A 27,261-nucleotide genomic window follows, 5' to 3' on the forward strand; every position below is an offset into this window, starting at 1 on the left:
CAGTCGCACAGGCCGGCCTAGGCCGGGGACGCGACTGGACGTTGCAGGGGGCGGGGCTACCGGGGCCTCGCTCTACAGCGGCCGGTAAGTGAGGGGCGCGAGCAACCCCCCTAGGGAGCCGCTTGGGTCCCACGTGCGCCTGGTGCCGGGGCGGGGGGCGTGGCTGAGGGGCCGGGCCCGCGCGGCCTGTGGTGAGCCGGCCCTGGCGTGTCGTGTCTGCCCGGCCCCGCCTCTCACACGCTCAGGACAAGGCTTGTCTTTGGTTGCAGACACCATGGGCGCCTGCGGCCACGCGGAGTGCGGGGCGGGCCGCGCCCGCTGAAGGGGAAAAGCCGAGACCCGCTGTGCTGGCGTGAGCAGGTGAGCTGGAGCCGCTGCCGGGCCTCCCCGTGTTCACAGCCCCCTGTGCTGGGGAGGCCGCGGGGAGATCGGCTGCTAGGCTGGGACCTGCCGCAAATACCGATCGTGTCTAGTGCGTCTCATCTGGGAAAGCTTCCCAAGCCAGGCTGGGGCTTGCTGAACGCGTGGGAACTCTGCCTTGGGTTACAGCATCTCTCCTGGTGCCAGTATAAACTCATTTCGGCTCATTACCAGCCCTAGCTCCAGGAGCCCAATGCTATATAGGGTAGTGCTGAAATGTGACTATTTACTTCTGTGTGTTTTCAAATGCCGACCGCATATTTCTTGTCAATAGCCATGTCACATTCAAGGTCTTCTTTTACTGTTCAAACTGTCAACTGAAACAGTGTTTAATCCTGGTGCTAGTAGTTTCTGTCATGTGTAAAGGCTCAGTTATGTTCTCATCAGTTTATAACATTATGCTTCTCCCCTAGAATCCTTCTCATGTCTCTGGACAAGTCTACACTGGGCTAGAAGTCAAGTCAGGGAACTTGTTCAACATAATCCCATCTAAATCAGTTTCTAAGGACTTGTCTGTACTTAAAAGCTAGGCCAACCTAGCTATGTTGCTCAAGGGTGTGAAAAATTCACATTCCCTGAAAGACAGTTAAGTTGACCCCAGCCAGAGTTTAGACACCACTACGTTGACAGAAGAATTCTTCCATCAATCTAACTACTACCTCTCAAGGGGGTGGATTTACAACAGCAACAGAATAACCCCTTCTGGTGCTGTAGCAGGTGTCTGTGCTATAGCGGTGCTGCTGTAGTGCTTGCAGTGTAGACACAGCCTAACACACTCACTGGCTGTTGTAGAGGGGGTAGAGTCTAGAATACCTTGACCGTAACAGTTTTGCCATAAAATGTATTTGATACCCCACTAGCTAGAATTGTCCAGATGCTCTTTGTTAACCTCATTGATTGGGATCCTAAAATATGGGGGTGCCTGCACTAAACCCTTTTCCAAAATCACCCACCTTTGTTCTCTCCAGCTGCAGTTGAGTACACTAGTATAGACTGGGCTGTTTTTACCACTGTGAACTAATCCTGCTTGGAACAGGTCTAGATCATATGGCAATAAAAGGCTCAATCCCTGCCTGTCCTAACAATCCCATAATTTCCCATGTTACAAGCAATTTTAGCAGTGTAGATGGAGCTTCTGGGCACACTTAGGGCTTGTCTACACTACCAAGTTTTGTTGACAAAACTTATGTTGCCACCCAAAAGTTGACAAAACAAAAATCTCCCAGGGGTGTTTACACTTGCTCCCTCTGTCGACAGATCATGTCCACATTGGGGACACCATCATCAACGGGTGAGCAATGCACTGTGGGTATGTATCCCACAATGCAGTGCAGTGTTGTGGGAAGGAAGAGCTGATTGCTGCTCATATTGGGATTCTCTCCCACAGCCCCCTCAGCTGCTGAGAGCAGCATCATGAGTAGCTCTGTGAGCTCTCCATGCTGAGGAATGGCAAAGCAGCACAGCAGTCTGTCCCCCTCCCCTTGCAGCAGCAGTCTGCCTGCTGCTCTGTTCCTAGTGCAGGGCAGAACAGGAGCATTCCCATGATTTGCTCTTTGTTCGCTCCCTAAAGGGAGCAGCACAGGGATACTTCCTGGAGCTTTGAAAGGGGAGGGGCGCATGCCTGCAGGGCAGCAGAGATCAAAACACTGAGCAGAGCCATCAGGGCAGGCATTGTGGGATACTGGCAGAAGCCAGTTCTTTCGACAAAACAATCAGCAGTGTCTGCACTGGCTCTTTGTCGACAATAAAGGGAGGGGAAAAGACAAAAGTCTCTCCTGCGGTGGAAGTTTTTTGTCGCCAAAGCTGGACGTTTTTTGCAACAAAAGTCCCATTGTAGTGTGTGTGCTCTTGCTGTTTTGTTGCCAAAAGGCAGTTTTTGGCAACAAAACTTGCCAGTGTAGACAAGCCCTTAGACTATTGCATGGTGTTGTGAACCAGTTTATACTGCAGTTCATTATAGTTTCCTACCCCCTGCCACCCCAAATCTGTGTGAATCTACAAAATAGCTTGCAGGATCAAGGCCTGTGTTTGCCTTTTCCTAGAAGGAATCTCGATTGTGGCAGGCTATTTGAACTGTAGTGTATACAGGATAGGACAAGTCCTGTGTTATACCTTATGCAATATCAACAATAACAGTCTCATTCGTTTTGCACTTAAAGTAAATTGTGGTTATGTTCCTGAAGTGACCATGTTTTAAAATATTGTTTGTTCAAATCATAATATGTTAGTTGATGAATGATTTCTTGTGTGTTCCAAGCAAAGGGGGGAAAATTGAATTATCCAGTTTCCTTTTGCATAAAAAATGAATATATAACTAATAAAATGGTCAGTATCAGGGGGTAGCCATGTTAATCTGTATCCACAAAAACAATAAGGAGTCCGGTTGCATCTGAAGTGAGGGGTTTTTTTTACCCACGAAAGCTTATGCCCAAATATATCCGTTAGTCTTTAAGGTGCCACCGGACTCCTTGTTGTTAATATGGTCAGTATAAGTGTTGAATTTTTTCCACTGGGGCTTTATTTGTGGTTTTACTTTTCTTTCTGTACCTCTCCTTTCACCCATACCTTCTGATTGAGATTACTTTAAAAGTAAAGTGGGGGAGGGGGCAGGAAGAATAACAAGATCATTTGCAGGAAATTTATTCTTGGTATTCTTTTAACCTTGAGACAGTAGAGAGGAGAATGTCAGATATTCGATGAACTGGTCATTGGGATCTTTGATGGAGATTCTTGGCCTAGGATTTGTACTTTGCCTGCAAGGGACTCTTAATTTGTAGATCTGGGGCTGAAACGTTCCAACTAAGGGTATGTCTACACTACAAAATTAAATCAACTTGAGTTGACATACAGCCACTGCGGTAATTAAAGCGATGGTTCATGTCCACACTTGTTCCTTCTGTTGGCGGTGCATGTCCTCACCAGGAGTGCTTCCTCTGATTGAAGTGGGGCATTGTGGGACACAGACAGCTGGAGCCAGGCAGCCCTGTGGCTGACAACCTCAGCTGTAGGCATGGGGCTCACAGCTGTGAGCTGCCCCCATGCAGACAGCTGAAACTGAGCCAGCACTGGGTTCCCTTTCACAGCAGGGAGCCTACAGCGGTGAAATTGACATTTTTATCACTTTCACGGCTGTTATTACACATTTGGGCTCTGGCTCCAGCTGTCAGCCTCTGAGGGGCTCACAAAAGGAGGCCCCTTCCACCCCAGGGCTGACATCCCAAGCTGTTAGACCCATGTGGGGCTGACAGCTGGAGCGTGCTCCTCCCTCCCCCAGACTCCAGGACTGACAGCCAGAACCAAAATGTGAAATAATAGCAGCCATGAAACTAACAAGAATGTCAGTTTCACAGCTGGTAGGCTCCCTGCTGTGAAATGGAGCTGCAGCCAGGACTCCTGCTGCTGCCTCCCAGTGGGGGAGGGGGGGGGGGAAGGGGGGAGGGAGAGAAGAGCCCAGATGGTGGCCAGGCTTGGGCTCTCCTCCCCCCAGTCCGTCACTGGGAGATGGCAGCGGGGCTTCAGACGGTCATTGCTGAGGCTTGAGAGGAGAGCTCCCACTGCTGGGACTGACATCAGGAGCCCTGCTGCCACCTCCCAGTCAAGGGATTGCTGGGGTGGGGGGGGGGAATCCCAAGACTGACACCTCCTGGTGAGGGATTGGTGTGGAGGAGAGCCTAGGTGGTGATAGGGCTCAGGTTGTCATCCTCCCCCTGCCCCCATCCCTCACCAGGAGTCAGCAGTGGGCATGGGCTCACAGCTGTGAGCCACTGACAGCTCAGGCTGTCAGCACCAGGGCTGGGGGGGGGTCTCCAGCTGTCAGCCTACTTGGGACTGACAGCCACCAGCCGATGTAAGTAATGCGTTGTTTACACAGACATTGCATCACCCTAACTACATCGACTTAAGCGCTACTACTCTTGTGGAGGTGGAGTTATTTTGGTGTAATGGGTTACTTCGGTGGAAGCAGCATTTTAATGTAGACACTGACATTATTAGTTAGACATAGACTGACCTAAGGCAGCTTAACTCTGTAGTATAGACTAAGCTTCAGTATCCTACATTGCGGAATAAACTTGTCTTGCTTCTAAAACAAAGAAACTGGGGTAATAGTTTTAAAATGCAAACAGTATATTTGTGTTAAATTTTTCAGTTTACAATGGTTGTGTTACTATTTGCAGATATATTTGATATATATATTGAGATGTAAACTATGATTTATGAATTACTGTTTTTTTTAAAAAAAAAAGTCTTTAAAGTGTGTCCCTCTCCTTATTGGTGTCCTGTTTTTTTTTTTTTTTTAAATGCAGGGTCTGCTTATATCAGTGTAGGAAGAGCTAGGTATAGCTCTAGTATCATGTTTGGCAAGTGGTGTGTGCAGGTGCTGAGCAGGAAAGAAAAGAGAACAGGTGATTAAAAATGAGGCCTCATGAGTCTGAAAATACATCATGTAGGTGCCCTCTAGTTATGTCTTTGCGATATTGAGGTGATGGTGAGACTAGGACAACATTAAGTGTAACTATTTCCAAGTATTCTTTTCCACTGTGCATCATGTCAGCGGCAGCCAATCTTTATCCAGTACACCAACCTCTCACATGGAATTGCCAATATCTTATGAGGAGGCCACTCCAATATCATTGCTGATGTTACACTGTTTTGTTTTGCACACTTTGAAGAGAAAAAAAATTGCAGAGCCCACTCTGTTAGTTCTGCCTGCCCCATCCTAAACGGATATTTGTAGTTAAAATATATTGTACCCACTCTTAAGTGTGTGTGCCCATGTTGTTTACTGCACATTTTAGTATATCATTGCTGGAGATGGGTTGTTGTGATGTGATGTACGTTACAAAACAGCATTTCAGTGGGTTTTTTTAAAGGGGGTGATGGTACTGGATGAGGAGGTACACAGGAAGCTTTTGAACCTGAAGTTGCTTTTTAAGGAAAGTGGAACACTGATTAGATCAGGACTTTCACTGAGGTAGACTTCAACATTTATTAAGCTAAGGGTAAATATTGATGAAAACCAAACCAAAATAGGTGGTAATACGTATTTTGAATTTTAATCAGAAATATCTAGATGTCTGTCTGGTCAAGAATTTCATAAGAATTACAAGGTTTGGAGGGTTTTTTAAGATGAATTTCTAGAAAGATGATAATGCTATCGGTCGGGAGTGTGACTAAATAATTATAGATCTCTGAGCCAGTCAGGAAGCTTTTCTTGGTGTACATGCTCTGCTTAACATTTTTCCAGGCTTTGATATTGATCTTGGGAGGTAAACAGTTGAAAATTACTGACATGACTTTTTTTCCCCTGTATGTAGCAATGATAAATCCGTGAAAGCATGTACTTTGGTAATATTATGCCATTGGATGGAGAGTTTGAGAGCTTGGCTTGCTTTGTAGTCCAGCAGAGCTGCTCTCTTGTTGATTCATTAAGATATTACCTTGAGTGAGTCCAGCAATGCGTTCTTTCTTATACTTTTCTGATCATAGTTTATTTTTAATCCCAACATTCTTCACAACATGCATATGCTTTAATTTCATATAACTGATGGTGGTGGTGTTCAGAACTGCTGTTGTGGAGTTGAAATAGAGAATAAATGCTTTTATGGCCTGTAGTTGTACTTTTTTTAAGTGATGGTCCTCACAGCTCTCACCTCACAAGCTAAATGATTTGGGGCTGGATTGGTATTTGGATGAAACTCCAAAGAACCCTTAGGTGCTGGAGGAAGTGGAGTTGGTGATTTAGTAGGTAGCACCTTTTCCTCGGAGTCAGAAATAAATGAGTGCCCCAGCATGGTAGCTGTGGGGGGCACTGTGCTGCTGGAATGTCATGTTTCAGATGTGACATTAAAAAAGGAAAAATAGCCCTGGAATGAGAGAGGGTGTTAACCTCATTGACCTGGACAAAATCCAAAGTAGGTAGTTATATTTCACCTACCTGAAGTTTTAGGGAAAGTTTAAAGGGATATGATATTTTGTTTACATTTGGTCTAGTCCTGCACCTGCTGAACTCAGGGAATTTTAGTTAACTTTTGTGGGTGCAGTACTGGGACCTTGTTGTCTAAACTGATGTGTTCTGCTACCTTTCATCATAGATATGGATGAATTTCACTGCTGGATGAAGTGATTTCTGCATAAATGTGTCAGCGTAAGGGCTAGATCAGGGGTCGGCAACCTACGGCACGCGTGCCAAACAGGCACGCAAGCCGATTTTGAGTGGCACGCTGCTGCCTGCCGCGGTCCCAGCCCCCAGTCCCACTCAGCCCCCCCGCCCACTGCTCTCCCCTGCGGGGGCAGGAGGCAGAAGCTTGGTCCTGTGCAGCCAAGCTTCCCCCTCCCCCACTTCTTCCCCCAGTGTGGTGCTTTCCTGCCCCTCCTTCTCTCGTTGCCTGCTGATGGCCCTTGCAGGGGGAGGGGGACGAGTGGCAACGTGCTCGCTGCTCCATAGAGGAGGCAGAGAAGAGGTAGGGACGGGACCTTGGGGAAGGGGGTGGAACAGGGCATTTCCCTTCCAGCCCCCTGCCATGAGCCGCTCAGGGCAGGGGGCTGGGAGCACCCCCATGAGCCGAGAACCCCAGCCCTCTGCCCTGACCCCTGAACCCACCCACAAACCCCCAGCCCTCTGCCCTGCACCCCCAGCCCTCTGCCCTGCACCCTTGAACCCCCCACCCCCCCTCTGCCCTGCACCCTTGAACCCCCCACCCCCCCACTGCCCTCTGCCCTGACCCCTGAACCCCCCGCACACCCAGCCTTCTGCCTTGAACCCCCCCACCCCCCCAGCCTTCTGCCCAGACCCCTGAACCACATCCCCAGCCCTCTGCCCTGACCCCTGGAAAAAAAAACCCCTCCAGGTCTAGGGTCCTGGCTGCTGGCCCCTTGCCAGCCAGTGTCCCGGCCGCAGGACCCACTCAGCCCGCTGCCGGCCTAGGTGAACAGAACCCCAGGCTGGCAGCGGGCTGAGCAGGCTGGCGGCATAAGATCAGCATTTTAATTTAATTTTAAATGAAGTTTCTTAAACATTTTGAAAACCTTGTTTACTTTACATACAACAATAGTTTAGTTATATAATATAGACTTATAGAGAGAGACATTCTAAAAAACGTTAAAATGTATTACCGGCATGCGAAACCTTAAATTAAAGTGAATAAATGAAGACTCGGCACACCACTTCTGAAAGGTTGCCTACCTCTGGGCTAGATTATGCTTTCTGATGTGTGTATGTGTCTTATACTGAACTCTGCCGATAGAAACATATTTTAATTACTTCTGTGGGAGATTGCCTACATTTATGAAAAAGGCAAAAATTGACTCTAAGGTTTGTAAAGTTATTTGAGATGAAAGATGCTATATCAATAGAAAATGTTACTCCCTGTTGTAAGATGTGAGAGAGTATTATTGTAGCGTTGTTGAATTACTAGTGAAAGTGTAAGAAAAATCCAGATTTTAGCAACATTCAGAGTTGCTTTCTGCAGTTAGGAGGCAAACAGTCACATTTGGAGGAGCAACTTCTTAGTTTATTATGGACACAAATTAAATTTAGCATTTGGAAAGCCCATAGCAGATCTTTGATGCTCCTCGCTTGAAGAGCGACAGCAATGTGAATTCTTTACATCTGCTAATTCTGATGTCTGTCTGCACCTTTAGAAAATAGTCCTTCTTTCCCACTTAGGACCTGATCCTGCAAATTGCTCTCCACAGTCAGACCCTTATATTTGGGCAGAGCACTGTACTTCTGAAATAAGTAGGGCACTGCATGGGTCTCAGGGTTAACCACATGGAGAAGCTTGCAGGAGCACGGCCTAAAATTATTCATCTATTTTGCAATGAATGTGAACATCACAATTAGGTGCTGTTTTATTTTCCAGTTTCAGTTATAAACCCACAACAGTTCATCTTAATCAGGAAAAGCACCATGATTTATCAAAGAAAATATAAAATATGCTTTAATCTTAATTCAGATTTTAAATCCAATTAATACAATTTTCATTTAACTGTTTGTATTCGCTTCTTATTTTTCAGAGTTCTTTGAAAAATCCTTAGTGGTCTTGACAATGTTACAAGTGACATAAATTAGCCAATGGCACAGCATGATGGATTCCCAGAAGACTGGAAATGGTTTGCAAGTGATTGGACAAGGGACTGGTATAGGGATATCTGCACTCCACATGGTGGGGTATTCGGGAAAAGTCAGTTGAAACTTATTTTTCATGTGTGCAAAGTTCATTTTTCTCTTTTTTTGAGAGATTTTTAAATTGGTCTTAATTTTACAAATTTACAAAATTATTTTTCCACGGAAATCTTATAGCAATGGCGAAAGATTGTTCTGTTTTAAATACTTATCTCATTGAATTTGTTTACTGGCATTATTTTCAAAAGCATTTGATCTGTGATTTGTCTGAGAGTTCAGAGTTTATATTCACTGGCAGTGAATAACTTTTTGTTCAGTGCAAATAAAATGAGCACCATTTCAATACATAAGCTTTTAACACAAAATGCCTTATGAAAACTCTTACTTAAAATGATAGCCAGGAGACAAATTAATTTAGAACTCTCCATCTCCTCTGTATATTTTATTTGCTATGATAAAATCCTAAACCGTCAAGTTTAACTTTTAAATACATAGCTACTGCATTATGAAAAAAAACAATTGTTTTTCAGTGCTGTCATTTATACCTTACTCTTTAGGAACAGCATATTATTGTATGCACTTTATTTTTTAGAACTGTAATTCTGCTGAAGTAACGTCGAATGAGTGCTGCCCAGCCTGTAAAGAGAAGGGCCAGATACAAGCTTTACGGACTTACCGCATTAGTTTTCAAGAGTCTATTTTCCTTTGTGAAAATCCACAGGTATTATATCATTTTTCTATGTCGTTGGATTGTATATAGACCTTTATCTTTTAGCAACCCCATCCTCTAAATCTGAGCACTTGCCATCTTTCAAATGATGCCCACAGCCCAATACATCTCAAAATCAGGCCCCTATGAGTTCATATGCTAGACAGTTATCCACGTGTGATTAGACAGAGCTAGCGTGTCTTTATGTACTAACTGTCTAGGCACAGTTCTTGAAACTACAGGAATTACATGAAAAGAGCAAAGGGTACTTTGTGAGACAAGGCATCCTATTTAATACTAAAGATGTATGTATGAAACAAATTACAAAGCTGTTGTTTTGTGTTTCACATTTCCAGTATTCCAACTCCCAGGAGGGAAGATGGGAGGCTTGTATCTGCTGGGGGTGGATAGCAAATAATTTGGAAACAACTGTAGATGTCCATTCTTCCACGTATTTTTGTTTTAAGTTTAGCTGAATTCTCGTTTTTTAATAGTTGGGTATGGTTGGAGTTGTGGGGGCGGGGTTGTTTTTGTTTTTTCACAAGCTACAGTGGTCTTGTGAGAATTGTTACCCATAGGTTAATTGAATGTACCCTCAAATATAATTTCACATTAAAGTTGTAAATTCTGGTTTTCTTTTTAAATACCCATAAGATGGGACTGGAAGAACAAAGGGCTTGAGAGTAATTTTTCAGCTTCTGAAGGTCTGCAGGAATAGAGTTCTTCTCCTTACGAGTTAGCTGGGATATAGGAGATGGGATCCTTTCCTGGGAATATTATGAGGTCTGTGGGGAAGAGGGTGAAATGAAGAGAACTAGGGATATAGAGTCTTATATTGGTTATTGCCATTAATCAAGTTACCTTCTGTTAGTACACAATCACTTTATAAGAGCGCTGTCAGACAAAATGCACTTCTAGTCCTTAATGCATATGTTGGATTTCTGATTTTTAATAATGTGTCAATATACAAATATTCTGTGTTCTAGTTGAACTGCACTGTTTGTATTAACTTCCAAGTTTTTCACCCAGAAATACTTTATAGACATCACTGTAATCTTCTTTCTTCCCTTCAGTGCATCTACCCTCTGGGCTATAAACCATTAAACAGCATAATAATTCCTGCTGATTCAGAAAATCATCAAACTCAGTGTACTCAGAGAAAAAGGAAGATTTTTGAAATCAGTCCTACAGCTTCCCCCATTGAATCATGTTCAAAACAAGCTAGGACTAACAACAATTTGATAGATGCTGAGCACACTTTAAATACTGATCTTCTCAAGTGTAATGGATATAATTTATGTGTGACCCAGCCATGCCTACCTGATTTATCACAGGATGATCAGCAGAAACATAATAGGACGACTGAGTCTCTGGAGCATAATGTGGACTTGGCAACTGCTATTACTGTTGGTGGTGCACAAGAAAGTCCTGACTCTAATTCCAAAACAGAACTTTTGCCAAATTCTGAACTTTGTTCAATAAAATCTGAAATCTTGCATGCAGAAAATAAACCTTCGTTGTTCATGGGGCATGTGTGTCTTCAGTGGAGGAACATATATGCTCTATGTTGGTTAGACTGTATTCTGTCAGCACTGGTACACTTAGAAACTTTAAGAATTGCTGTGACTGAAGCTTGCACTGAAGAATCTGTAATCCAGAGGCTGTTTACAAAATATAACCAAGCGACTGCACTCTTGAATGCCTGCCAAACAAATAAGCTAAAAGGTGAGTAACTTTGTCGCTATTTCTTTTTATTTCAAAATAGTTTGAATGTACAGGAATATTGATACAAGTATGCAGAGGAATTTAATAGTGTATGCAGAAGTTTTCATTCCTTTCTATTTCAAGATTGCTACGGGTGAGCTGCAGTTGTTATAGAATTCAAGATAAAGATGTAATTTTCTTGGTCCTCAGTAACTAGTGAAACTATGCGATGGCATCTCTGCACATTATGTAAGGGTGAATATGCACCCTCTCTAAAAGCAGATATTTGAGGCCTGGTCTGCACCTCAAAGTTAGGTCATCTTGGCTACATGGCTCAGGGCTGTGAATAATTTCATGCCCTGTGTGATTTAGTTAGGTCCATCTCTCTCTCTCTCTCTCTCTCTCTCTCTCTCTCTCTGTCAATGCAGCTATGTTGATGGAGGAGTTCTTCCATCAACCTCGCTGTGGCGCTGTATGAAATCTGGGGACACTTTAGGATATGATGAATACCAATATTGAAAAATTGTAATGAGTTATGCCAGATATGCCATGTAAGAGCTGAAAAAAAGTTATAATTTGCCATATATGATCTTGTTAATGTTTGTATCACTTTTTGTATTATGAATTATAGATATGTATGTATTTTAAATTTGTGCTATGCTTCTGGGTGACACCCCCAGACAGTTTGGCATCAGCATTGCCTAGCCTGCTTAATGGCCCATTAAGGAACATCAGCTATACAATTGACCCATTGAGAGAAGGCAAGGGATACACCTCATGACTTAGCAAGGCATGCATAGGCATTCCTATGGACAGAAAAGGCTTCCAAGCCATGTGCTGGGCAGCTTGTGTTTGAAACAAAGGAAGCACAAGTTGCATGGCAGAAGACTATCAAAGGCAGCTGCATCTTCTCCATTTTGTCTTCAATCCTACTTCTTATCTCTGGAGGAACTTTGCTGCAAACTGAAGCTCTGAACAAAGGACTGAATGACCAATCCAAGCTGTGGATGTATTCCAGAGTGACTTTCAAGCTGTGGATGTATTCCAGAGTGACTTTCAAACTCACCAATACTGCTAGGAACCTGATATAAGGACTTTGAAGTCTTTGTATGTATGTGACTGCTTTACTATTTAACATCTCTTGTCTTATTTCTTTTTTCTTTATAATAAACCTTTAGTTTTAGACACTAAAGGATTGGCTGGCAGTGTGGTATTTTGGGTAAGATCCAAACCTATACTGACCTGGTAATGTGGCTGACCCTTTGGGGTCAGAAGAACATTTTTGTATATGTGAGCAGTTTAAAATAACTTCTCATTATACTAGACCTAGGTGCTAATTGGGAGCCAGAGAACTGGAATGCAATAAGAGGGCTATGTGATTTCTTTTCTTGATAACCAGTGTGGGGGATCAGAAGCACAGTTTGTGACTGGTTGGGGAGTTTAACTTCAGTGTTACCCACCAGTCTTAGGAGTATCCACTCTCCCTTTTGCAGCCTACCCTGACCGTGGCATTTCCAGTGAGGGCTGCCCCAGGCATCATCGGGTCATGTTGGCTTAGTCTGGCCAGGATCCACAGAACCAGATCATTTGTGTTTTGGATCAGAACCCCACACTATTCCAAAATTGGAATTTAAAACTCAGAGTGTTAAAGGTTAAAGTTAGTCACAATGAGTGATCCACAATCAAAACTGCAAGCTGTGAGAGAACTAGCATCTTCAGCATGAGAGAGAAATGGTAGAACTTCAGGTACAAGAGAAGCAAGCCTTGGCCCAGCTGAGGAGAGAGCCAGGCGAGCTGGGGGGAGAGAGAGAATCTCACGGGAGGCGAATGGAGCTGCTGCAAGCTGAGACTGAAGTTGCTAGACTTAAACTCCAAATTGAAGTGATAAAAGAACAGCAGAAACTGTAACATTCTGAAAGTCCAGTTTCTAATGATGTTGGTATATTTAATAATGATGTGGTAACTGTTTAATCAGGGTAATGTCATAACGCATCCCAGGAAAAGTATGAAGGTAAATCCACTATCATCTGTAACTAACAGGGAGATTTGTGAAGAGGGGGTATATGACTCTAAGCGGTTGTATTTAACTAGGTATGCTATAACAAGGAAGAGAGTCTCTCTAGCCTTGGGGATTGTGGAAAATAGAAGTTTGTCCAGTCAGAAAAGCAGTTTATATGGTGAAGAAATTTCTGAATATCTGTCTAATATCTCAGAAGTGAGTCTGGGATTAGATGAAGCACAGAAAGAAGCTCAGGAAAACGTTTCTTTAGAGCAGATTAATGTTGATGGTCAGTTTGAAACCCTGATTGAGGAAGGTAAGGGTAGATTTTTGGTGGTTGATGGATTGCTGGCAACTGAAGTTTGTAGAAGTAAGCCTGAACCAAGTAGAAGTGTTTTGCTTAAAGTAGCTCAGTATGATGAGCCACTGCTTGTGGAAAACAGCGGTTTATCTGTTAAGGGAGAAACTGTCTCCAATTGTCTGTCCATTGGGAGTGGCAACCAGCCTGTTAAGGAAGCGCCCCACTCTCCCAGTATTTGTCTGCAAACAGCCATGGGTGCTGGGATAAGGGAGAGAAAGGCAAAGAAAGTTTAGATGAGCATAGGCAGCCTTGTGAGCTGATGGCTTTGTCTAATCAGCAGTTTGGGAAGGCAAGGTTAGTGGAACATGAGTATCCCTATACCTTACCTGTTACCAGTGTGGAGAATAGTGACATTGCAAATAGCAGTGTACCTAATGAAGAAGAATGTACCTCCAGTCCTTCGTTTGTGGAGCAGACAGAAGGTGCCTCTCAGCCTATGATGGCTGAGGATATTTCAGTTGTCCCAGAGGTGGTTCTAGATTTAACTGAAACCTGAGGTTTTTACTCACGAAAGCTTATGCCCAAATAAATCTGTTAGTCTTTAAGGTGCCACCAGACTCCTTGTTGTTTTTGTAGATATAGACTAACACGGCTACCTCCTGATACCAAAAAGGAAGTGTTCCTAAGCTTGTGAGGGATAACCTGCATATTGTTGGTGAGGAAAGCTGCAGAGGGAAAGAGTCTCTCCAACCATGGAGTTTAGCAACTTGTCTGAAAGGGAGTTGTGAAAATCCTCTAATGTGCCAGAGTTGATTCTGGGTGTAAGCAAAACTCAGAAGGAGTTTGTTGTGGCTCCACAGAGCAATGTTTTTGTAGAGCAGATAAAAGATGGATTGTTGCTGAGGGCTTGTCTACACTGGCAATTAACAGCACTGCAACTTTCTGGCTCAGGGGTGTGAAACCCCACTCTCCTCCCCCCCCCCCCGCCCGAGTGCAGTGTAAACGGTGCCCCAGTGCAGGGACCGTTGTTGAAATGGGGGGAGGGGGTTGTTTGTTTTTGTTTTTTTAAGAGCGCAGGAAGCGCTGTGCCGCGATCACACAGCCACGGCAGCGCTTTAGCGTTGTCAGTGTAGACTAGCCCTTACAAAGATTACTGAAGAGAGAAATCTTTGCAAGCAGTTTTCTGTAACTGATGGGTGTGGAAGTGATTTGATTGAGTAACTCAAGGTGAATATCTGTATAGAGAAAGCAACAGTTTCTTTGGGAGACTTGTTTCAGTTCCTAACTGCCAGTCTTTCCGAGGGGTATAAATCCACTGACCTTACTTTAGAAAGATCCAGTGTGGATAGCCTAGAGAAGGTTTCAGATGGGGAAAAAATTGTTAGAAAAATGGCTGGGCTTGGCCAGCGTGTTCTCCATGCTGATTCTTTGAGTTAGTCTGTAACTCAGGGTCTGAGGAAAGATTGGTTACTGGTTTTTCAGAGCAGAACAGCTTTATGCTGAACCCAAAAGGATGCAGGGGACCGCAGGCAAACTCTCACCCCTAGACACTTGGGATTTGTTTGTTATCTCTTTAAAACAAGAGTCCAGTCTCTAAGCTGGTGGTGGATCCACAAGCAAGCATGCAGGAGAGTGTCTGTGTAGATGTTCCTAGCACAGAGAGGCTGCAGTTGGTGAACACACCTGCTTACAGGAATCCTTTGCTGGCTAGGGAGGTTCCATTTTCAACCCCCTAGGAGAAAGGCAGGACCCAGTCATGCTGAGGGGAAGAATGAGTGTCCAGCCTTGAAATTGGTAGCAGGTGAGAATTTGAAAGTTAGTGTCTGGGTTGATACAATCTACCTGGATGACAAGGGCGGGGGAAGATTTGCCCGATAGCTGTTAACACAGAGAACACACCTGGCCAACCAAGGGATTCACTGAAAAAAGAGGCATGGTATGACCAAGATACTTGTAAACATTCACTTACAGCAAATTTGGTGTTAATATTGAGCCTTCTGATGTATTTGATTTTGATGTCAACCCTGGTAATAAAGGAACAGTGTTCATGTGAAAAGCCTGTAAACATATTGGAAATGAAACTTGAAAACACACTGTATGCTAAAAAGCCTTATAATAGTAAAATGGTATGACTGATCCATGTAAGCATTCTTGAAACTTGGCACAACAGATAAACCTTAACAAATCTCCCCCTTCCTCTCTGTGCCTCCTGCCCGCCACGATCAGCTATTTCGCAGCATGTAGGCAGCTCTGGGGGGGGGGGGGAAAAAATGGGGACGGGGCGCACTGGGGGGGGGGGGCGGAATGGGGTGGGAAGTGGTGGGGTGGGGCCTGGGCCCTGGGGCAGAGCCAAGGGTGGAGAACCTCCCAGCGCATTGGAAAGTCGGCACCTGTGGTCACTGGAGTAAGTGTCTACAGTGGCATAGCTGCTGCTGTAGCACTTGTAGTGTAGACATATCCTCGGGGCAGGTCTACACTACAGGGCTAAATTGACCTAAGTTATGCAGCTCCAGCTACGTGAATAACATAGCTGGAGTCGACATACCTTAGGTCGACTATTGCGGTGTCTACACCACGCTGGGCCGATGGGAGAGCAATTGGCGGTTGATTTTAGCGGGTCTTCACTAGACTTGCTAAATTGACCCCCGGTGGATTGATCGCCACGCCTTGATCTCCTGATATGTGGAGACAAGCCCTTAGTGTTAAGATTTCACTTGTGGATTACTTCATCATAGTAAGAGCAGAAAGTGAACTGTGCATTGTTGATATAAATCTGAGTCTTGTTTTTTCCTGGTTAGCATATTGAGATCAGGTACTAGCTCTTCACCTCCAAAAAGTTGGATTCTAACATGGCTTATCTTGCAGTATAAATGAACAGTTGGCCCGTCATGCAATACTAGTAGTATGGCCTTAAGCATTTTGTGAGTTCTTGATTCAGCTTAAGAAGTTGTAAATTAGCAGGGACTTTCTTTCCTATCCCTGGTGAGCAAGTAATGAAAAAGTCATCAGCTAGTGGGAAACAATCAGGGGCAGTCTGCACCAAAGAAAAAGATGTTCCTGCAGGGAACTAATGCAGAGCTGTTACTGGCCAAAATCTGCTTTTTTGGTAGGTGGTCCTGAGAAAGATTGTAATTTCTGATTATTTCTAATCAGGCCAGAAATAACTTAGAGCCTGTCAACCCTTTCATGGACCCTGTAGTTAAAATGGACAACAGTTATTGAGACACAGTCTTTGTCAAAAAGACAACCCAGGAAAAACTTAGTACTGTAGTTTTGAGAGAAATTGCTTGAAAGAATGAAACAACAACAATGATGATTTTGTATTAACACCTGTTTATCTGAGATGAAAAATCAGCACTGAAATCACCAGGATTATGTTGATTGCTTATTGGTTTCTGGGTGGACATCTTAAGTGTTGGTTGGTGTTAACCTATAAAGTCTGATAACATGAGAGACCTGCCTACTTGAGATACTCTCTACATATGTGATACTACTTCATTTGCAGGGAAGTATTAGAGTAGGAGCCCCCTTGGTTTAAAAGAAGGAATGTCCAGCCAACATCTTCTCCTCCTCTTCCCCCTAGGAGGGGTCCTTGGCTCTGAATTTACTGTCTCCCCTGCTCCCATGTCTGTAATAACTTGAACCTGTTGGTTTCTGGGAAACACTGCAAAACCCATCAATTTACTTTGGCTTTGGCGGAGAAGGGAAGCTATATCTATTACTTTTTATTGATTGTTTTTAAAGATCTGTCAGAAGTGCCTGGAGCATGATGGGGCGGGCGGGGGCGGGGGCGGGGGGGCGGAAGGATTTTAGCTATATTTCAGTTTAGCTATATATTTATGTATATAAAGTTTTTAATGAAGTAATAGTTTCTAAGACTGTTTGTTTGAAGTCCTCACTTTAATTATGGAGGCTCTGGTCTTGACTCCAAAGTTAAGATTGAGTTCTGTTTCGCACTTAAAGCAGCATTTGTTCTATATAACAAATATAGCATGCCCTTCTCAAATTTGAAGCAGTTGGAGTACAGAATTAATTTTGAGAACCTACAAAAACTGTTTTTGAGTTTCCAAAAAAAAAAATTTGAAAACCATGTTCTTCAAGAAATCTACCACTTAATCTGAGGCCACGAGCATTAAAATGTCTTCATTGTTTTATGGTAAACTGAGCATCTCCTGCTGACGTAGCGCTGTCCACATGGCGCTTCTGCTGGTGTAACTTACGTTGCTCAGAGGGGTGTGTGTGTGTTTGTTTTTCACACCCCAAGCGATGTAAATTATTCCGACAAAAGTGCTAGTGTAGACATAGCCTTAATCTTGACATTGTTTTTTGCTTGATTGTTTATTTAGATTACACATGAATTTATATATTTACACGTTATAGACTGGATTCATTAAAAATATTCCATTGAGTAGATCATAGTAGAAATTTGGTTCCTTTAAGTCGTTAGTTAGCTTTACATATTCTGATGTAAATTTTGCAAATCACCTAAGTGAAAGAACTTTAACTGTTAAGTGTCATTCAAATGTTGTGGGTAAACAAATGTTAATAGAAAATGCCTTGGTTTGCAGAGAATTGATTTGCGTATTTGGTATATAATATGAATTAGATTTTTATTTTATTTTTTGCTGATTTTTTTTCTTTTAGATGTTCTTCCAAAAGCTGAGTCACATCTGAATGAAATCAGAAATACGATATTTGCTCAACTTCAACCCCAGCTTAAGTGTGAATTAGGTAAGTAATTACTAAGCGATTTAGTCTTTATTTTCCAGTTCTATAAATGCAAAGATTGCTGTTGTCAATACTTAAAATGCATTCCATAAGAAAGTCAATACAACCAACTTGTTGATGTAGTTAATTGTTGGTACCTTTCTCACACCATCACTTAGTGAGCAGCTGTTTGATATCTTGTCTCTGTTCCCTTCTTTCCTATAGTGCCTATACCTACAGGCCCACAGGAATCATTCTGCAAAGTGCATGCAGAGATGAAAAACACTTGTGGTTGTGCAAAGGGCATCAGAAATTTAATTTGCAAAAGGCAAAAGCCTGTTTCTTGTATGACTAGAACACTTATGCATCTTTGGGGAGTGGGGGAGATCTTTGTGTAATAAACACTTCTTAAGTTCCTACAACTGTTATTTTTAGGCAGTGGGGAAAAAGTGAGAATAGTATATAACATTCATACTTGTATATATGTAGGAGAAGATTATAACTTCAAGATCTTAAGAGTGCTTTTTCATTGGGAGCGGGCGGTTGTCATTCTGCAATGTACTCTGCTTAAGTGGGATGGCCTCCAGGGACTTTCTGTAGGGCTAATTATACTTAATGACACTGACTGCCACTGATTGGGAATGGTAATTCTATTAGTGCTTGAGACAAAGTGTAGCAGACTGTCAAAAAAGCACTGAAACTGACTATACATAGTACTGACAAATTCACGAAGTAACCACGCTGAGAAGCAGCGAAATCTTTTCCTCTGATATTTTAGTTACAGTAATTTCAGAGCTTTTGACTGGAAAAAACACTGGAAAGAAGTGGAGTGGGGAAGAAGTGTGATGAGGATGACAAATACAGGGACGTGATACAAGACGGGCACATAAATTTAAACAAGCAGATTAAAATATGAGAACAGATACTTGGATAACCTAGGGTCCCTGGGAGATCTGGTGGTAGTGCATGGAACTCTCTGTAAGACATGAAAACATAGTAAAAGTAATTTACTGCAAAAAATAGAGCTGCAGTGGTTTTATGAAAGCTTATGTTTCATGAGATCCACAGCTACAGCAGAACAGCATGTGCATAGAGTCTGCTAGATCCTTTCCCTGGACTCTCCAGTTGTACAGAACTGTTGATGAATGCTCTTTAGGATGCTCTGCAGCAGAAAGGAGGCAGAGCAGCAAAGTTCTCCCCATTCTAGGCTTTGTGTGGCTTGACAGCCTCCTATTCTCCGGAAAGTGCTTGCAGCAACTTGGCTTAAATTAGCAAATGGTCAACAATTGTATATGTTGATTATTTTTTCATAATATTGGAAATAAAATTCAGAGTTAAGGCTGCATGTCGCATGTGAAGAGCATAATTCAGACTTGTGCAGATTCTCATTTTTCTCCATTCAGCTGATCTCCATTTTCTTCAGAGTTTAAAGTTTAAGGGGGTGTATTATTCTTTTGGTAACCATAGCTGTACCCATGAAGTTATTCCAGTCATATCTCATTTACTGTGGGGATGAGATTATAGCCTTGCAAGTTGACATAGCATTCTGAGGTATAATCCTGTCTTCCCTCTTTTTTTGTGTAGTTGCAAACATTCTCTTTTTTTTTTTTTCTCTTTGAAGGGAAGAAGGAAAGTCCAGTATTTGCGTTCCCTCTGCTTTTACGAAAGGATCCCCAAGTCGAGACACTTTTCCTGCATTCTTTTTCATGGATGTTTGAATGTTTACATTGTGGTTACAGCCACCAAGAGAGGTTAGGTTTTTACATTTATTTACATGTATTATTGTACTTTCAGTCTTCACTTAATATTTTTCTTCAAACCACCGTTGTGCACGAAGTGTGTACATTTGGTAGGTGAGGAAGAGTTGTGATGGTGGAGTTATCTGGTCACCATTTTAAAAAGCCAGCATTTGTCAACAGTTTCCAGGTGGTGTATGGTATAATGGCTAATGACACAATAGTATCCTGTGTGTAAAAAAGAGAAATAACTGGTGATTCTGTTGTCAAAGGCTGACTTTTTGGTGTTGACCACTGTAAGTCACACACATTGCTGCTGCTCTAATGAATAGCATGCCAGACATGACCAATAAATAGGTATGTCTTTCAGGGTTAAATAGAATAAATTCATCTAAATTGCATAAAGTCAGAAATGTAAATCTGATCCTTATTCACATAACTGGAAAATGTGAAAGTGTCCTCTACTCCTTGGTGTTTTAAAATGTTAGAAGGCAGGTGTGGTGAGGTTCCTCCAGGTCATCTAAATGGCAATTGTATTTAGTGTTACACGTCGGAGTGTCCTGAATGGCACTGTAAAAACACGTTCAGGAATTTCTTTAAAGCCATGTTTCATTTGAGTATAAAAAATTGACATTCAAAGTGGCGAACAGATGAATGGCAGAAAGTACATTGTTCCATTTTATTATAGTCTGTATAAAAGATGACTGATTTGATATGGATTAGCAGATTGAGGCAAATTCAGTTTATATTAAGCCACTGAAGTGCCAGGGATGTTAGTGGGATTGTGCCAAGTGTAAGTGAACACTGCATGTAGCCTGTTAATTTGTGACCTCTTTCTGGTAAATGCTAGTACTGTAGTACTTTTTTTTTTTTTTTTTTGAGTATCTCAGGTAGACAACTGATCGAATTTTATTTTTCTTCCTTCCAGGTGTAGGAAGACACTAACAACATTTACAAATATAATTCCTGACTGGCACCCGCTTAATGCTATTCATATTGCTCCATGTAATAATTGTAATGATAAATCTCAAAGAAGAAAAATGATTTTGGAAAAGTAAGTTTGAACCACTCGAGATCTTGAATCTAAAATAGAGCATTAGTGTTTAAATCTACACATGATAAACTTAATGTCAACGTTCTGTCACTTTTTTGACGTGTTCAGCAAGTTTCCACTAAATGTTTAAGTACCCAGCTTTGAGATCATTCTGAAAATTCTCAGGGATGTTGTTAGAAATCTTTAATATATGTGGAGTATTTTTGTTCAGCTTAACACACTAAGCAGACATTTCATTTGAGCCAAGTTGTAAAGCCCAACACTGAATATTAGTCTTTCCAGAGCATCTGGTATTGAGGGATGATAAAACTACCACCTTATAATGTTCAATGTTTTAGTCTGAATTGTGGTTGTCAGCCTTCCAGGTTTGGCAGAACTGTCTTATTATTCTGTCTTTGTCCCAAAACAACATTTTCTTTATAGGTTTCCCCCCCATAGCAAATTAAGCTATAAGATGACACCTCTATTTCACTAAAAGCTTATTTCAAAATGGAATTATGTATTAAAATTGGAGTGCCCTGTTCCTGTGAGCTCCCAGCCATTGTGTATAATTTGTAAAGCAACCTTAGATTAATAAACAGCAGTAGAACAGTAATGCACTGAGATAACTACCATTCTCAAAATGCATTGCTTGTGATTTCATTAATACCTTGAGCCACTGTTTTATTCCAATAAGATGCTTTATATCTTTATCATAGAGTACCTTCAATATTTATGATACATTTCGTAGAAGGTTTACCACATAACGAGCTGAAGAACTATTCGTTTCAATTTGAAGGAGATTTCTACGAAATAACAGCTGTTGTTCAGTATCAACAAGATCCAAAACACTTCAAAACCTGGGTTTTGAATCCTGATGGTAACTATTACAACTTTATTATCATCATCCTAGATAAAGCTGCCTCTGTTACTAATTTTGGGGTTATAATGATCACTGTACTATCTAAAGGTTTTCTTTTATGTATAATCTAAATTAGGTATTAAATGTTTGCAAATACGTTTACATTCTTTGGTCTTTTTTTAAAAAAAACCTCTGATTTGACTAACTCAGTAATTCGCTGCCATGCTTACTGATAACTTCATTGGAAAAAGGCAATTGGACATGATCATTTTCTCATCAAACTTTGGTAAAATTACAAGAAACATAATCTGGGCACACAGTTAGTTCTTTTGGGCATTCAGATTACATGGGTATTGTAGTAGGGTCGGCTGCCTCCTGAACGCCTCCTCTGACAAGAGTTTGCTGTGCAGGTGCCCTGCCTTAATTTCTCTCATTGGTTCCTCAAACTCAAAACGCAACCCAAGCACTTCCCTTCTGGAGGTTAAATTTATTCAGTCCTCTGGGTACACACTGGTCCTCCAGGCCCACCCCAGTTGAGTGTCTGTCTCTTTCCCCCGTCTTAGGTAGGGAGTCCCCAGCTCTCCTTCCCAGAGGTGGGTCCTCAGTCAGCAGTCATTCCCAGGCTTTTCCTGGCTCTGACTTCTCAACTTCCCCAGTGTCAGGGTCTTCAATGCCAAAGCCTTTCACTTGCTATAGTCTGATGCAGCTTCCTGAGCTTCCCCCTTCTGCTTTTTATAGGGCAGTCACATGATCTCTCCCAGGTGTGGCTCCTTCAGTAATCAAGGTTGGCTGCCCTAGGCCTCCAGCCCTTAAGGGGCAAGCTACCCTGTTACAGATACCAGATGTCTCTTCATGGGAAAAGCAAGTTCCCATGGGACTCGCAGTGCTGTCAATGCTCAGTTTCTTCCTCCTCCTGAATTTTGCAATTCTTTTAAGAGTAACTAGTAAGTTGCTGTTTTGATTTGTTGAACTATAGAGTACAACCGAGAAGGAACTCCCAAAATTCAAAGAGGAAAAAATAGTTGAGATTATTTTGGTCTTCATGGAAACCTGCTTCCACGGAGGGAGGAGAGAGAAGCGATCACCATTTTAATCAAAACATCCTGGTCAGCTGAAAAGTTGTCTACTTAAATTGAACTGCCAGAGTTGCATGAAGAAAAGAGAGGATGAGAAACATCCCACTAACCGTCAATAAATGTAGGATATGTCTACACAACAAAAGCTGTCCACAGGCTAGCCTACCTAAGCTAGCTTGAATCCAGCTAGTGTGGGTAACCGTAACAATGAAGGCAGCTCAGCTTGCACTTCAGTGCAGGTTGTACAAGTCTGGCATAGCCCCTGGGTACGTACTCTGCTCACTAGCCCACTGTGACACTCATGTTGTGCGGTCTCCAGTGCTGCTGTTATCCACGCGAGCTGGATTCAAACCAGCTAGCCAGCGCACAGCTTTTGCTGTGTACACTATGCAACACATGACACCTAGGGTGTATCTCTTTAGAATCCTTACTAACAAAATGATTACAATGTTGTTTTAACTGTTGGGATGGTTGGGAGGGAATTATCTATATGATCAGTTTCTCCCTTAAGCCCCTTCCCCACATCTTTATGAAAAATAATTCCCCACATTAACTCTTAATGAGAGAGGTCTGTATGTCAGGTCTGTCCAGATAATCTCAAACAGGATGTCAGTATCACTATCTAGGCCAAGAGCATCAGTGTGGCTAAGGAAAATGAGTTACTTTCCATCTTGGTCATGTTACTAGGACCTAATAGTGAATTCTGTTGCTGCAAGTGGCCTAGTTACAGAGTGAAAGACCGCTATCTTTTCTTTGGGGAAAGTGAAGGAACAAAGAAATCAACTTTGTTCACCAGGATGTATGTAGCATTGTCACATAAAATGGGTGTTTTGAGACCCAAAAAGAATGATCTGAGTTTCAATGGCCATTGTGCATCTTTGAGCCTCTAAACTATTCATTTTTTATTTTTCAGAAACTTGGCTTGAATGTGATGACATCAAAGGTCCATATTGTGAAAGACGTGAGAGATTTGAAGTTCCTGTTTCAGAGATTCACATTGTCATCTGGGAAAGGAAAGCATCCCAAGTGCCAGATAAAATTTGCTCACAGGTCCAAAGTGTAAAATCTGAAAATCTTCCTCTTAATGATGTACAGTCAAGTTCTTCTCTAGTGTTACATTGTGATAGTGATAATGCCGTAGACAAAATAACTACAGTATGTTACGAAAAGGAGATTGTGGGCATTCCTGCTAATGAACAACAAAAAGTGGCCAGAGAGAATGAAAATAGCTTGCTTTCTGGCTTAGAAAATTTGGCAGATGATGATATTATAACTCTGACACTTGTAGAAATTCAAGTTGATTCTGAAGGTAAACCACTGGACAATAGACAGATATTGGGAAATAACCTAATTGCTGAAACAGGCTTGCTGAAAGAGCAGGGGTCAGCTTGTTCAGATCAAACTCCATGTACAGAAGATGTTTGTAGTCAGACTACCTCCAGCAACATGTGCACACCGTCTGAAAATGCCTGTATTTCCTTACATCTCGGACCGTTGAACCTAGCGCATACTACATCTGCTGTTCCCACAAACCATTGTAATGACTCGTCCACGCCATCACACGCTCAAGAGGCAGAGGCCAAAGCTAGCCCAGTCAACACTGAGAATATCCTGTTAAATCCAGAACTCTTGCAGAATAAGAAATTACCATTAATGGAGAATGTTATGCAGAAATCCTCTAACACCAGAAACACAAGCAAAACTAGAGCAGACTCTCAGGCTGCAACTTTGTCTGCTACAAATAATTCCTCCCAGTCTTTGCATAAAGATCAAAAGAGAGGATTTGTAGGAAGTTGGGTAAAGGGATTATTAAGCAAGCATAATACCTTCATGCCTTCAAGTGCCTCAACCCATCATAAGAAAAGTTACAAAAATCCTTTACTAAGAGCTGCTGACTTGCATCTCCCTACTAAGGGGGCAGCTAATTTTGGTGGCTTTCAAGCCAAAGGTACAAGCAAAACAACTACAGCTACTGAGGGGGCACCTAAATCAGCTGTTTGTCAAGGTGGAAATCTTCCTCCTTTGTTAACAAACATCGCTGGTCCTTCTGTATGTGCTCCTCTACCTGCAGTAAACCCTGTAGTTGATGGTCCAACTTTGAATAAGTCTGGAAGCTCATTGGGCACCTGGAGTAAAGTAATTCAGCCCAACACCCCCATCTTTAATTCCAAACGTAGCCATGGGGAAAATGGAAATCACAAATCTGATGTGAAAGATAAAGAATCAAATGCCCAAACTCACAAACTTCGTTTAAAACTGCTTAAAAAACTGAAGGCTAAAAAGAACAAGTTGGCTTCACTTGATAGGCTGGCAAAAACTCAGATGTGTAATGGAAGCTCTCCAAATAGAGGTGTAGAAGATCTCTTACAATTTGGATCTCATCATGAAAGTGAATCAGTACAGAACTTATTGAAGGAACTGCAGTATCAGATTGATGTTGCAGATAGTGAATCTGTATATAGTACAAACTCCAATATGTCACTATGCAGTAGCCAGAGTCATGCAGAGTTTTTAGCAGACTTATTGTCTCCTACTTCGATTGTTGCTTCTTCGGAGCTTCCAAAAGATGAAGATGAGTGTAGATATTTGGAAATGGTGGATAGCAATACTGCAGCACCAGTGCATAGTGAGAGAACCAACCTCACATGCGTCACTGTGGCAAGTGAAGACCATAATTATTACAGTCCTGTGAAAGAAAGCAAGTATGAAGGTCATACAGACTCACTAATGAACAAATCCTGCTTGAAAAGACTTTCCTTTGAAAGTCCCACAAAGGAAGATATTCTTGAAGACCTGTTCTCCTCTGCAGTGTTGAACTCAATAGCGGGTGACCTAGATTTACCTCATTTTGATGAAACTCTCTTTGAAACTTGTTGAATTGTTGTAATATTTGTTTTTAACATTTGAGAATTTTGTATATCAGCTTTCATACAAAGTACTATTAAATTATATTTTCAAACTAGTTTATTTGCACACTGGCTGTACTTGAACATTGAAAATCTGAAGTATTTGTCTTACATTTCATTGTGGCTGTTGAATAAGATTTTTAGTCTTGTTTAACTTTCTCAATCAGTTATTTAATTGGAAGAGTTGATCTTTCACAGAATCTTTTAATGAGCGTTAATCTTATTTTTTTTCCCCCTGCTTCAATGTGCATTTTTGTGTTAATTTAGAAAGGTGAAATAAAATACCTTCAGTTTTCTGGACCACAGGAGTAATACCTATAAATTACTGGATTATTTGTCATACTATCCAGATTCCTGATGTCTGTTTTAAATAGGCAAAATAATGTGACATTTCAAGGGTGTTCTGCAGAGTTCCTTTACCATTTTCACAGCTGCTGTTTTACAAGATCTACCTATGTAAATGCTACTCAAATTTAACTTGAAAGGGGGATTTGAAAGCAGAGACTTCCCCTTATAAGGTGATAGTGCATCCTAGGGCTTACCTTCTGGGTAAACAAGAGCATAATAGTGCACGCCTTATTTAGGGCAGTTAAGGTAGATAGGGTTTGGCCATGAATTTGCAGCACCAAATAAGATTTAACATATGGTATCTCATTTTAATGGTTGTATATAACACTTAAAATATCCTTGTGAGTTAATATTAAAAAAAAGCTTCACTTCTGCAGATAATTATGCTTTCTAAGGAATTATCTTTTAAATGAGGAATCACTTCTCTCATCACTGACTTTTCCTGGCTGGATCTGTATGCTTCTGCCATACAGGAGAGAAAACAGGATGAGGGAGAGAGGAGGTTAGTTGGGAGAGAGAATGGAGGAAGATGGAGAGAATCAGTAAGAAGGAAGAAAATAAGTTTCATCTTGATTTGTTTGATTCTTATTGCCACTAATGGGAGTCCTACAGTCTCACACATTGAACTGAGGCTATTCCATTCCCTAATTTGGTCAGCTGTATGTTTTTCAGACATGAAAAATAAAAAATATTTAACAATTTTTTAGTAGTCCCCTAAATACTACATTCATTGTATTCCTGAACACAGATTCATAGCATTTAAGGGAAGAAGGGACCATTTTATATACAAGAGCTCAGACTAGAATGTCTCAGGCCCTTAAATTTTACCCAGTTACCCCTGTATTGAGCCCAATAACTTGTTTGACTAAAGAATAACCTGTTTGGCTAAAGCATGTTTTCTAGAAAGGTATCCAGTTTCCAGCGAGAGAGGGAATCTATCCCTACTTCCCGTGGCATGTTGTTCCAATGATAATCACCCTCACTGTTATATTGTGTCTAATATGAATTTGTCTGACTTCAGCTTTCAGCCATTGGTTCTTGTTTTGCCTTTCTCCACTAGATTAAGGAGCCTGATAGTACCTGGTATTTTTTCCCCATGAAGGTACTTATAAGGCACTCAAATCACCTCTCAAGTATCTGTAAACATCTTGCCAGTGCTATATACAGAGGTAGAATCACCTCGTACTCCTACACCTCACTACTCCTATTTATACATCCTAGCATTGCGGTAGCACTTCTTGCATTACAGTGGCAGCTTACACTGAGTTCCTTGTCTACTATGACCCCTAAATCCTTTTCATGTTTCCCGGTGAGCAGGAAGGGCCTGCTTTCCTT

General features: G+C 41.9%; 1 protein-coding gene across 2 annotated transcripts; it reads left to right on the forward strand.

Annotated features, from left to right (window-relative positions):
* On the forward strand, positions 1–25,634 carry LOC112117838 (SUMO-specific isopeptidase USPL1). Of its 2 annotated transcripts, XM_026653439.1 has the most exons (10): positions 1–84; positions 270–360; positions 8,437–8,603; positions 9,138–9,266; positions 10,328–10,979; positions 17,903–17,989; positions 19,587–19,716; positions 20,630–20,755; positions 21,454–21,614; positions 23,586–25,634. In XM_026653439.1, the coding sequence occupies exons 3-10, from the start codon at positions 8,505–8,507 to the stop codon at positions 25,547–25,549; spliced, it is 3,348 nt and encodes a 1,115-aa protein (XP_026509224.1). In that variant the 5' UTR covers positions 1–84; positions 270–360; positions 8,437–8,504; the 3' UTR covers positions 25,550–25,634. The 2 variants fall into 2 exon arrangements, with proteins under 2 accessions (XP_026509224.1, XP_026509225.1); XM_026653440.1 differs by lacking the exon at positions 8,437–8,603 and having other exon boundaries at positions 7–84.
* Positions 25,635–27,261: the final 1,627 nt, after the last annotated feature.

This window comes from Terrapene carolina, unplaced genomic scaffold (assembly GCF_002925995.2).
Source record: "Terrapene carolina triunguis isolate 2854851 unplaced genomic scaffold, T_m_triunguis-2.0 Scaffold139, whole genome shotgun sequence".
NCBI classification, from domain to species: domain Eukaryota; kingdom Metazoa; phylum Chordata; order Testudines; family Emydidae; genus Terrapene; species Terrapene triunguis.